The sequence below is a fragment of the Ursus arctos genome, unplaced genomic scaffold (assembly GCF_023065955.2).
Source record: "Ursus arctos isolate Adak ecotype North America unplaced genomic scaffold, UrsArc2.0 scaffold_11, whole genome shotgun sequence".
NCBI lineage: Eukaryota > Metazoa > Chordata > Mammalia > Carnivora > Ursidae > Ursus > Ursus arctos.
The window spans coordinates 68,334,179-68,347,992 of record NW_026622775.1 but is presented as its reverse complement, the minus strand read 5'-3'; the positions used below and the strand labels follow the sequence as shown (position 1 = coordinate 68,347,992).

General features: G+C 35.4%; 1 protein-coding gene across 1 annotated transcript in view; it reads left to right on the top strand.

Annotated features, from left to right (window-relative positions):
- ADAM28 (ADAM metallopeptidase domain 28) overlaps positions 1–13,814 on the top strand; it is a 72,692-nt gene that overhangs the window by 53,551 nt on the left and 5,327 nt on the right. The window contains exons 16-18 of the mRNA XM_057310201.1: positions 1,871–2,030; positions 2,736–2,816; positions 3,124–3,202. Of these exons, the coding sequence (XP_057166184.1) occupies positions 1,871–2,030; positions 2,736–2,816; positions 3,124–3,202 (320 nt within the window). The remainder of the gene's footprint in view (positions 1–1,870; positions 2,031–2,735; positions 2,817–3,123; positions 3,203–13,814) is intronic.

The window sequence follows — 13,814 nt, the reverse complement described above, 5'->3', positions numbered from 1 at the left end:
AGGCACTAAGTGAAAAGACAAATAAGAAATAAATTCTCTTTTCCCATCCCTTGTGGTGGGTACTTCGAATGACATCAAGTACAGTCATTGTAAAATAGAGTGAATGTGTGGCTGGAACATGCAGGAGTGAATGGGCCTGGCTCAAAGTCTCTCCATGGATTTTTCAATATAACTTAGGTGCTTTTCCATCTAGGTGTTTCTTTATGATTCTAGGAGTAGAAATGGAGGAATAACTAATGCAATGCTTATATAGTTTTGTTTAAGCTTGCCATGGCATTACAGAAAGAAAAAATACAGTAAGAGAAAAGATTGGCAATTCACCTGGATAATTTGCTTTACTTTTTGTATTAAGAGTCCAGAAATTTTTATTCCAAAATATCATGAGGAATGGACTTGAGATTTTTGTAAAGATTTTTTTGATTCTACAAATTTACAGTGACTTTTAAAATTCAAATTATAATAGATTAAACTTAGTATCTTCTCCAGATTTCACACATACTAAGTCATATATAACAAGAGACTGAACAAGGTTAACATGTCTCAAAATTTTTCTATTAAGCAGTGATTTTTCCAGATGATAAATATTACCAAACTACATTTTGGACATAGTGCCATCCCTTGGAGAGTCTGAGCCTAAAGGATAATAATATTCCATGGTCTCCTCTTCATAAGAATCAGGGCAGATTTGAAAGGGAAAACAATTATGTAAAAAGCAATGCATGTGTTTCTGGGAGCCAATATGTAGTTTGAGAGGTAGCAAGAGGGGAAGAGAGTAAGGTGGTTCCACTTCCCTCTGTAGCATGCACACACATCATCCTGAATGATTGTTTGTATGATCACTGTATCATTTCCGCAACTAGAGGCACAAACATGTCATTTTTTCCACAGGGTGACCTCCTAGACACTTCTGAATAGTCATTGGCTGTAGTGGAGAGTAGGCCTGGAATTCTCTGTGCTCTAGAGAGAATTATAAAACTCTACCTAAGTGAATCAAGAAAAACGCCTCTTCAAGTTTGGAGAGAATGTGTGCCTTTCTTCACTCCTCATTAGTATTTGCTAACAGCCACCAGAAACATCAGGAGAATCTAATTCTGTTCCTCTCAGAGTAGTTTTTCACAGCCCTCCTCTGCATTCTGCATATAGCAATTGACTCCCATTTTACTGGCCCTGACTTTATTCACCTTGGCAGTGAGTGAATGGCTTTACAGAGTGCTGACCTGTTTCATCTTTATTTGCAGGGAGACAGTTCTTTCAGTAAGCCCACACAATGTCTTGGACTGTCACCAAAGTTTCAGCCTTACGTAGACACAGCTATAGTTGGGAGAATTATTCTGCTGCAATTCATGAAAATAAAAAAGTAACTTTAGCTGAAACAAAATAGAAACTGACTGTCTATGTGCCCTCCATGATATTAGAAGTCCATCTTCCTTATATCTTGAGCATGACCTTCATCCCCAGGTATTTCTCTTGGTCTATCATGGCTTCTGCAGCTACAGCCATTGCATTCCAATAAGCCAGAAAGAGAAAAAATGAGGAGTAAGACATACTCCTTCATGTAATGTCCCCTTCAAGAGTTTACATATAAGATTCTGCATCCTTTTCATTGGCCAGATCTTAGGCAATTGGCCAAAATTAGCCGCCTAGGAATCTGGGAAATGTGGGCTTTGTTTTTGAGCAACAATGTGCCTTGCACATTCGGTGGTTCCGGTACTGAAGAATAAGGGGGAATTTGACATAAAGGGAGAACTAGGAGTCTCTGCTATAGGGAGAAATACGATTAGTTAAATATTGATAGGGAACTGATTTAGAACTGCATAAAACTTCAGTTTGGATCCTGGTATTTCAACTGCAAAATTTGGCTTTTCCTCAGTGATGCCTTATGTGGGAAGTTGTTCTGTCAAGGTGGGTCAGATAATTTGCCCTGGAGAGGACATATAGTAACTTTCCTGACATGTAAAACATTTGATCCTGAAGACAGCAGTGACGAAATAGGCATGGTAACCAATGGAACTAAGTGTGGCAACAAGAAGGTAAGTTGAAAACGTAGCTTTTAATCAAAATGTTCTTTTGCCTTGTTTTCTTTGTTTGTTTGTTTTGTTTGTTTGTTTCTCAAGGACTCCTTATATTTTCAAAGCAATACTTACACCATTCATTTATGCATGCATGCACTCATCCCTTGAATACTATTTAATAAGTAACTATAATGTACTTAGTACTAGGTTATTAAATCCTGGTAAATTTTATTGTCCCCAAATCAGTAGGTTCGCAATAAATAACAGCCACCCCGATAATACTAAAGAGAATAACAACATTACTATTTATTTTTACATAAATGACAGGTATTGTAATATTGCAGATGATGTGATATTAACATGTTTTCCATAGTATTTTTGTTTGGAATGGATGCCTTGTGTCATGTGAAATGCTTAACTCAGTGCTAAGTATTACTCTCAGGAGTGGACTGAAGAGGTGGATTAAGGGAATGACCCATGAGGAATAAAGTGAAGTAAGGAAATATCCTTTAGAGTATTTTCCAAAAAAATTTTTTATGAAAATTATCTAGCTTCATCTTCTTATTTTCAAAAGAATGCTGCGACTTCCCTAATAAAAAGGTAAGTTTAGTAACAATAATCTTGGCTAATAATAGAAGACTAAATTCCAAAGAGTCAGCAATTTGCAGAGCTGAAACCATTGGATATCGATGTCAACCTGATAGTTTTTCACATCACTTTCAGGTTTGCATTAACGCAGAATGTGTGGATATCGAAAGAGCCTACAAATCAACCAATTGCTCCTCCAAGTGCAAAGGTCATGCTGTAAGTTTTGAAGATGTTTCCCCAAGCTTGCTGAATCTTTTGTAATTTTAGGTCAATCTTGATGATGCTAAAGTAATGTTTCAGCATTAAGTGATTACAATGATTAAGTTTGCCTTAACAGCTCAGTTGTTTGGTTCAATGAAAAAAATTTCTTCCTGGTATTAAAATTCCTACAGTGGATTCATACATTATGTAGATAGCTGAAAGGCTGCAGAGCAGGGGTTAGTTCTTTTTCTGAATGGATGAATAGGGCCCTTGGGTTGATGGTCAGCCTAGTGTGGAAACTAACAGGATCACTCTTTTCTAGGTGTGTGACCATGAGCTCCAGTGTCAGTGTAAAGAAGGATGGGCCCCTCCTGATTGTGATGACTCCTCAGTGGTCTTCCGTAGGTAACATTATACATCTAACTTGAAAAACTTGCTCTTCTAAGCTTTTATTTCATATTACATAAGACTTCATTGCCATTTTTCTTTCCTCTTGAAATTCTTATTCATTCCATAAATATTGAATCTACAATATTAATCTTCAAGGTCTCTAACAGCTTTTTAATCATACTTTCTACATCCTTATGCTTTTATTCTACATACAAAAAACTTTCCTCAAATTTTATATTTGTAATCTTAATTTTAATTTCCCAAATTTTCTTGCTTTATGATTGTTCTATTTTTGTAGCGGCTTTGACTTAATGTATAGATATAATATCCTCATAAAACTCTCTAAGAATATGGCTTAGATTATTTTTGTAGGTTCAGTTCTCTTCTTTGAATCATCTCTATTTCTTTTGAGTTTGATTTGTTTTTCACCCTGTCTCTTATTGTGCTGTTTTTCTTCAGGATGTGGGACCCTTAGTTGAAGGTGAGATAGGTTGACTTGAATTAGATTTCATGGGTTTTCTTTGCATGTTTGTATGCTTGTTGTACCTACCAATACTTCTCCAGATGGGAGATCTGGCTGTGAGCTCTATCGGTAGATAGAGAGACTTCCTTTCAGGCCATCAAGGTGGGAAGCAGCCAGAGTGGGGATCCTCGCCTCCAGTTGCCATGGTGATGATTACTTTGCCCAGGAAAGAGCTCCTCATTGCATTTACTTCCTGAGAGAACTGCTTTCCCTCAGCACTCTTTCCTTGATCCTCCCTTCTCTGTCTCATCTACTGTGGGTATCGGCAGTTAGCCTCCGTTCTGCTTCTCAGGCCCTTCATCCTCCATTGCTTCTAGAGAGCAGTTCTTGGGTCTTTGTCCTCACTATTGTTCTGTATACACAAGGGATGGGGATGGGGATGGAGATGGAGATAGGGGATGCAGATGGGGATGGACCTGAACAAACCATCTGTCTCAAGTTCAGATTCTCTGTTGTCTTCCCAAGAAAGAATAGCATCTACTTCTGATGTTTGGACTATTTTTTTTTAAGATTTATTTTTATTTATTATTTTTTAGTGTGGGGGGGGCAGGTGGAGAGGGAGAGAGAGAATCTCAAGCAGACTCCTTGTTGAGTACAGAGCCTGAGGCAGGGCTCGATTTTACAACCCTGAGATCATGACCTGAGCCGAAATCAAGAGTCTGACGCCTAACTGACTGAGCCACTCAGATACCCCTGGGCTATTTAAAAAAATTTTTTTTGGTTCTTTTCTAGACTTCCCAAGAAAGAACAGCATTTACTTCTGATGCTTGGACTATAATTTACTCTGTTTCTGTCTACCTAAATCCCTCTACTTTCTTTCGGAAATTTCTAAAAGTTCTTTACTATTTTTCTAGTGCTCTATGATTTTATTACATATATTCTTAAATATTAAATGTATTATTACATGTATATAGACATGCAAACACATGCACATATGCTACTTAGAATGTGTCATCTGGTATTTGGGTATGGTAGGGGAATAGACGCATAAACATCAATCAAATACTTTAATTAGAAAATTCTTTAAGGGTTTCCACACTCACTAAAATTCCTTTAAAACTATGACTTCCCTCTTTTTCAACTCTATTTTGTTTAATCTCTTGATTTGCTAAGTCACTTCCATTAGTCATTTCTTCTTTCTTCTTGGATGAAACTTTCTATGTTGCATTTATAAGAATTTATTTCCATTGCTAAATAGAAAACATGAATAGGTTGAATTGGATTAGATTTCTTGACTCACAGTTTTAATTTCATGATTTTCTCAAGAAGTAGATACTGATATTTAGCGTTCAAAACTGAGGCTACCCTGATTTTGCTTGTTGTTGTTGTAAAATAACCATTTAAAAATCATTGGTTTATTTTCCCTTACGTGTTTTTAGAGTTGCTACTAAATGAAACTAATCATCATATCATGCCTGGGTGTTGTTTTCTTTAAATTATTTTGATTGTTAGCCAGTGAGGTCTTTCAAACTGAGGGTTTGATTCTTCAGTACAAGGAATGTTCCTATTATTACAGATTTTAAAATTGATTCTGTTCCACTTCTCTCATTTCTAATTCAGAAATATAAATCATCTGTATCAAGTATCTTGACTGTGTGGCCTTCTTGTTATCTTTTTTTGTCACTATCTCCTGTTATTTTGGGGAAAGTTTTTCAAAATTATTTTCTGTATCATAGAATGAATTTTTGACAATGTTACTAGTCCTATTTATTAGTTATAATGACATTCTAAAATGGTCAGTAACATTTTTGTGTTTCTTTAAACCTGTTTCATACCACTCTATTGTCTTCTGTTATTTTGTATCTTCTTTAACAATCTATTTTCATTTTATTGAGAGTACCAAGCAGATTCCACCCTAAATTTACTTTGATTCTTTATAAATTTTTTTCTGAAAGTATATATTCTATATCTATTCTATTTCCACATTTTATTTTAAGCCTAACCTTTTTATATTTTTATGCTTTTTCCCCCTTAATTACTTATCAATTCCAAAACACATTGTTAAAGTATTTCTTTAAATAGAAGGACTGGTGATGCAAATATGCATTATGTGACACCAGATTTATGTTTTAAGGGGATCAAGAAGGCAATTGGAGTGGTTCAGTATACAGATAAGGGATGTTTTTATCTGAATCACTTATTCTACTTGTTAAAAACCAGTGTCAGGATTCAACTGCATCCATCAGGCTTTCTTTTTGTTTTGGGACACTGTTGGTGAGTTTGATTCCATTCTGGCACTACTTCTACAAAAACATCAAGTAAAGCCTCCATCAGACTGGGGAAGGTCCTCTAACGCAGGAAAGTGTCCCATCACCAAAAGGACAGATTGCAACGGATATTTTTCATGAAATCAGGCTTCTCATCAAAATTTGAAAGAAAAATTATATTTCTATTTTCATTAAACTCTAACTAATACAATTACAGGGATGTGAGGAAACAAACCACAGTGGTATTAATTCTCCTGTGTCACCAATGGAAATTACACACTTTTACATCACATTGCAGTTGCTACATAAATCCTTAAATATCCTGTATGTGTGTTTATCCTATATATGTGTTTCCAGTTTGAAATTCTGATGGCTATTAATCCACTGTTAGGTCTTATAATTTAGGGATTAAAAAAGAAACATATATGTAACTATATCACAAATTCCTTTATAATATTTTGACAACTGTATTCCAACATAATTAGCTTCCTTTTTAGTCCTGTGCATTTTATTAATGAATTTAAAAGCCTTCAGAAAAGAGTTTATAGGCTCTATCAGATTTCTAGAATGATCTGTGGCACATAAAAGGTTAAGATCGCTGCTCTCTAGTACTGCATACATCACCCTGGGCTTTCAAGCTTCCTTAATTAAAACCATTTTTGGTAAAATTTATACAGAAAAACATATAAATATATTACATGTATTATTTGTATACATTTATAATATAACATATATACCCATATACATATCCATATATATATATAATATGAATTATAAAATGAGCATTCATATGCTACAGTCTGGGCCAAGAAACAGAGCATTGCTATCAGCCCAGGCATCTTATCCCTTGGCTCCATCCCTGTCCTAATGTCCTCTCTCTCTAAGGGTTAATCATTAATGTGTCTTATATTATAAACAGTTTGTTACTTTTCTTCATGGTCTTCCTTTCCAAATACACATTCCTAAGGAGTATGTTCTGTTTAGTTTTATATATATATATATATATATATATATATATACTATTGGTACTCATAGTTTTCTTTCCTCTATATTATGTTTTCAAGATCATCCATGTTCTTATATGTAGCTGGAATTAGTTTATTTTTGCTATTGTGCATAATATCACAATTTTGCCATTTATTGGTGTGATATTGTATATATATATGACAGTTTCCTTTTTTACTGCTTGTTAGGATATTTCAGGACTATGTTGAGAAAACGTTTCTATAAATATTGTCATTCAAGTCTAACTTCACTAGATCATACTCAACTGTTTCTAGAGTGGCTGTACAAATTCACACTCCTAGTAGCAGTGAATACAAGTTCCTATTGTTATACAACCTTTAAGCCATTTGACACTAGCAGATAGCAAATTTTATTCCTCTGGTGGTTTAGTAGTGATAGCACATTGGGGTTTTAATTTTCTTACTACTACTACTACTACTACTACTACTACTACTACTAATAATAATAGCAAGAATCTTTCCTTATTTGGGAGCCACTTGGATTTTCTTTTCTGAGAAGTATTTGTTCAAGCCTTTTTGTATGAATTTCTATTGAGTTGTCTCCCCTCCCCCCTTTATTAACTTATATATGTTTTAATAGATTTTTGATATAAGCTATTTTCAGTTACAATGTTGAAAGAATTTCCCTCCTGTGTTTTGTCACTCTTTTTGTGGTGTCCTGTGATTAATGGAAGATTTTAATTTCAATGTAGTCAATTCTCTTGATCATTTTCTTGGTGGTTAGTTTTTTTTTTCTTTGTGTGTCCTTTTCTAAGGAAATATTCTCTACCCTGAAGTTATGAATATATATCTGTATATTGTCTTCTAAAAAGCACTATTGTATTATCTTTTCAAATTTAAGTCTGTAATCTATCTGAAAGTCTTTTGTGTATGATGGAAATGTTTAATTTCATTTTCATCCCAGATAGATGCCCAGTTGTCACATTATCATTCATATGATAGATGATCCTTCCCAAATGCTCTACAGGGACACTTATCTAATAAAGCAAGTGTTCACCCATGTGTCTTTCTGGGATATCTATTCTTTTCTGGTGGTCCTATTTGACTGTCCTTTGTGCCAGTATGACACTCTTTTATAACTATGTCTTTAAAGTAATTTTGATATAGGCTGTCCTTTAACTTTGTTCTTCTTTAAGAACGACTTGGTTATTAGCTTTTTGTACTTTCACATATATTTTATAATCAGATTCGCAATTTATACACACAATTCCTATTGGGATTTACATTTAACATAAACCACATCTATGATTTACTTGGAAAAATGAGCATATATAAAAAATATTGAATTGCTCGTATTTGTAAATATTTGTAAATATTCGGTCTGTGCACACAAAAATATGTATTCTACAGTTGTTATGTGCATGTTTTCTACGCTTTTTTATGCCATGTTTGTTTGTTGTGTATACATCTATTAATCCCTACTGATATCTTGTTTGTTTGTGCTATCAATTACTGAGCCGGGGTCAGTAAATTAATTCAGTAAATTAAAATCCCTCACTGTAACTGTGAATTTGGCAATTCCTTCTGGTTCTACTGGTGCTTATATATTTTATGGCTGTGCTATTACTACATAAAAGTTTAGAATTGTTTTGTCTTTGCAGTGACTTAACACTTTAATCATTATGCAGTTGTATGTAGCTCCAGTCTTCTTGCTTTTTTTCCAATTTTATAATTATATTTTGTTAGTCACCATACAGTACATCCCTAGTTTTTGATGTAAAGTTCCATGATTCATTACTTGTGTACAACACCCAGTGCACCATGCAATATGTGCCCTCCTTAATATCCATCACCAGCCTATCCCATTCCCCCACCCCTCTCCCCTCTGAAGCCCTCAGTTTGTTTCCCAGAGTCCATAGTCTCTCATGGTTCATTCCCCCTTCTGTTTACCCCCCCTTTCTTTTTCCCTTTCTTCTCCTACCGATCTTCCTACTACTTATGTTCCACAAATGAGTGAAGCCTTATGATAATTGTCTTTCTCTGCTTGACTTATTTCACTTAGCATTATCTCCTCCAGTCCTGTCCATGTTGCAGCAAATGTTGAGAAATCATTCTTTTTGATGGCTGAGTAATATTCCATTGTATATATGGACCACATCTCCTTAATCCAGTCATCTGTTGAAGGGCATCTCAGCTCCTTCCACAATTTAGCTGTTGTGGACAATGCTGCTATGAACACTGGGGTGCATATGGCCCTTTTCTTCACTATGTCTGTATCTTTGGGGTAAATACCCAGTAGTGCAATGGCTGGGTCATAGTTTAGCTCAATTATTAACTTTTTAAGGGACCTCCATGCTGTTTTCCAAAGTGGCTATACAAACTTGCATTCCCACCAACAGTGTAGGAGGGATCCCTTTTCTCCACATCCTCTCCAACATTTGTTGTTTCCTGCCTTGTCAATTTTTGCTATTCTAACTGGCGTAAGGTGGTATCTTAACGTGGTTTTGATTTGAATTTCCCTGATGGCTAATGATTTTGAACATTTTTTCATGTGTCTGTTAGCCATTTGTATGTCTTCATTGGAAAAGTGTCTGTTCATATCTTCTGCCCATTTTATGATTTGTTTATTTGTTTCTCGCGTATTGAGTTTGAGAAGTTCTTTGTAGATCTTGGATACCAGTCTTTTATCTGTAGTGTCATTTGCAAATATCTTCTCCCATTCCATTGGCTGCCTCTTAGTTTTTTTGACTGTTCCCTTGGCTGTGCAGAAGCTTTTTATCTTGATGAAATTGCATAAGTTCATTTTTTCTTTCTATAGATCCTGGAGATGAATATAGCTGTGCCAAATTTCTGTTGGTCTCCTTTGCATCAGTATAACATTTTCCCATACTTTTACTTTCATGAAGCCTCATGTTTTATATATGTTTCTTATTTTTAAAAAGCATGGAAACATATATATTCTTTTTTTGAAATGTATATATTCTTAAAATTTTAGTCTTTTTTTTAAATCAGGGTATTTAGTCTATTTAAATTAAAGGTAATTACAGGTATACTTGGCTGTAATCTACAATCATATTATATGGTTTTATTTGTTCTGCCTATTCTTTTTTTTTTTTAATTTTATTTATTTGACAGAAAGAGAATGAGAGAGCCTGAGCAGGGGGAGCAGCAGAGTGAGAGGGAAAAGAGTGGTACATTGTCACCAATGATGAACCTACATTGACACATGATTATCACCGAAAGGCCATAGTTTACATTAGGGTTCTTACTTGGTTTATTTATTTTTCATTCCTTCTTGCATTTCTGAACTTCCATCCAGGATCATTTTCCTTTCTGTGTTTCTGGGTTCCTGTCCTCTCACTAATCTTTCCAAATTAGTTTTCCCTTATCTTTTTTTTTTTTTTTCAAAAATGACTTATTTGTTTTTAGTGGGAGAGTTGATCTGAATTTCCCAGACCACCATTACGAGAAACAGAAAAGCATACTTTCTTTTCAATTATTTCCATGTTCAATTGCATACCTCCTTTCTATTATAATGTTCTCCATCTGTCTTATACCCCAACTTCTCTGCAGACCTTGTCCTTTCAAAGTAGGGGTGTTTGTTAAGTCCCGTCAATTTCCTCTTTATTTCTTCTGATACCATATCACTCTTCTGAAAATAGTTACAATTCTGAGGTTAGTGTCAGGACATTTTTTTTTTTCATTCTGAATCTATCTATGCTATATGCAACCGAAATGCCGCAGAATTTTATTTCCTTTGGCTTTTGGATAGGAATTGTTATGGAGTGGTGGAAAGTTTATATATTTGTTATTATCGTGGAATTCTACTTCTGACATATCTGCCTCTATCTGCATGTATGCATTTTCATGGTTGGGAACTTTTCTTGCATTTATACCAAAATTAATCTTATTATTGCCTGGTTGATCTCTAATGAGAAAGTTTCAGATTATTATAAAAGAAATTAATATTTGAGATAGCAAAAGATTGAAGTTCCACTCATTACTGTAATTAGCAGTTAAAAGAGAAAACACCATATAGACCCAGGAAATTTGTTCAAACAGGTCTGCAATTTCCAGGGTCACATAATTTCTTTTCTATCCATAATAATTCCAAGATGGAGCAAGCATCAGTAAGATGCTCACCTGTGCCTCTATCAATTCTATTCTTCACATCTCCACTCCTCATTTGCTGCTGCTATTATCTTAAGACTTCAGTTTCTTCAAGAGTGATTTATAGTTTCTAGAATATAGATCCTTTACGTCTCTGGTTAAGTTAATTCCAAGGTAATGTATGGTTATTGGTGCTATTGTAAATGGGATGGATTCCCTAATTTCTCTTTCTTTAGTTTAATTGTTCGTGTATAGAAATGCAACTGATCTCTGAGCATTGATTTTGTATCCTGCCACATTACTGAATTGCTCTATTACTTCTAATATTTTGGGTGTGGATTCTTCTGGGTTTTCCATATAGAGTATCATGTCATCTGCAAAGGGAGACATTCTGACTTCTTTGCCAATTTGGATACGTTTTATCTCTTTTTGTTGTCTGATTGCTGTTGCAAGGACTTCTAGTACTATGTTGAATAATAGTGGCGAGAGTGGGCATCCTTGTTGTGTTCCTGATCTTAAGGGAAAGTTCCAGCTTTTCCCCATTGAGAATGATATTTGCTGTAGGCTTTTCATAGATGATTTTTATGAGATTGAGGAATGTAGCCTCTATCCCTACACTCTGAAGGGTTTTAATCAGGAAAGGATGCTGTATTTTGTCAAATGCTTTTTCTGCATCTATTGACAGAATCATGTGATTTTTGAATTTTTCTTTCTGGATAAAATCTATGACACTGATTGATTTGCAAATGTTGAACCACCCTTGCATCCCAGGGATGAATCCCACTTGGTCATGATGGATAATCCTTTTAATGTACTGTTGGATTCTATTAGCCAGGACCTTGTTGAGGATTTTGGCGTCCATATTCATTAGGGAAATCGGTCTGTAATTCTCCTTTTTGATGGGGTCTTTGCCTGCTTTGGGGATCAAGGTAATATCGGCCTCATAGAATGAGTTTGTTAGCTTTCCTTCTGTTTCTTTTTTGAAATAGCTTTAGGAGAATAGGTATTATTTCTTCTTTGAATGTTTGGTAGAATTCCCCAGGAAAACCATCCGGGCCTGGAGTTTTGTTATTTGGAAGGTTGTTTATCGCTGTTTCAATCTCTTCATAATTAATTGGCCTGTTTAAAAAATCAATTTCTTCCTGTTTCAGTCTTGGTAGTTTATAGGTTTCCAGGAAGGCCTCCATCTCTTCCAGATTGCTTAATTTATTGGCATATACCTGTTGATAAAAGTTTCTAATAATTTTTCCAATTTCATTGGTGTTGGTTGTGACCTCTCCTTTTTCATTCATAATTTTATTAATTTGGGTCCTTTCTCTATTCTTTTGGATAAGTCTTGCCAGTGGTCTGTCAATTTTATTAATTCTCTCAAAGAACCAGCTTCTAGTTCTGTTGATCTGCTCTACTGTACTCCTGGTTTCTAATTCATTGATTTCTGCTCTAATCTTGGTCAACTGCTTCCTCGTGTGCGGATTAGGCCTGTCCTCTTAATCACTCTTGAAGGACATTGAAAAAGACACAAAAAGACGGAAAAATATTCCATGCTCATGGATCGGAAGAATTAACATAGTTAAAATGTCCATGCTACCCAGAGCAATCTACACTTTCAATGCTATCCCGATCAAAATACCAATGACATTTTTCAAAGAACTGGAACAAATAGTCCTTAAATTTGTATGGAAACAGAAAAGGCCCTGAATCACCAAGGAACTGTTGAAAAGGAAAAAGAAAGCCGAGGGCATCACAATGCCGGATTTTGAGCTGTACTACAAAGCTGTGATCACAAAGACAGCATGGTACTGGCACAAAAACAGACACATAGACCAATGGAACAGAATAGAGAACCCAGAAATGGACCCTCGGCTCTTTGGGCAACTAATCTTTGATAAAGCAGGAAAGAACATCCGGTGGGAAAAAGACAGTCTCTTCAATAAATGGTGCTGGGAAAATTGGACACCTACATGCAAAAGAATGAAACTTGACCACTATCTCACACCATACACAAAGATAAACTCCAAATGGATGAAAGACCTCGATGTGAGACAGGAATCCATCAAAATCCTAGAGGAGAACATAGGCAGCAACCTCTATGACATTGGCCAAAGCAACCTTTTTCATGACACATCTCCAAAGGCAAGAGAAACAAAAGAAAAAATGAACTTGTGGGACTTCATCAAGATAAAAAGCTTCTGCACAGCCAAGGAAACAGTCAAAAAAACTGAGAGGCAACCAATGGAATGGTAGAATATATTTGCAAATGATACCACAGATAAAACACTGGTATTCAAGATCTACAAAGAACTTCTCAAACTCAATACACAAGAAACAAATAAACAAATCAGAAAATGGGCAGAAGATATGAACAGACACTTTTCCAATGAAGACATACAAATGGCTAACAGACACATGAAAAAATGTTCAAAATCATTAGCCATCAGGGAAATTCAAATCAAAACCACATTGAGATACCACCTTACGCCAGTTAGAATGGCAAAAATTGACGAGGAAAGAAACTACAATTGCTGGAGAGGATGTGGAGAAAGGGGATCCCTCCTACATTGTTGGTGGGAATGCAAGTTTGTATAGCCACTCTGGAAAACAGTGTGGAGGTCCCTTAAAAAGTTAAAAATTGAACTACCCTATGACCCAGCCTTTGCACTACTGGGTGTTTACCCCAAAGATACAGACGTAGTGAAGAGAAGGGCCATCACATCCCAGTGTTCATAGCAGCATTGTCCACAATAGCTAAATTGTGGAAGGAGCCGAGATGCCCTTCAACAGATGACTGGATTAAGAAGATGTGGTCCATATATACAAT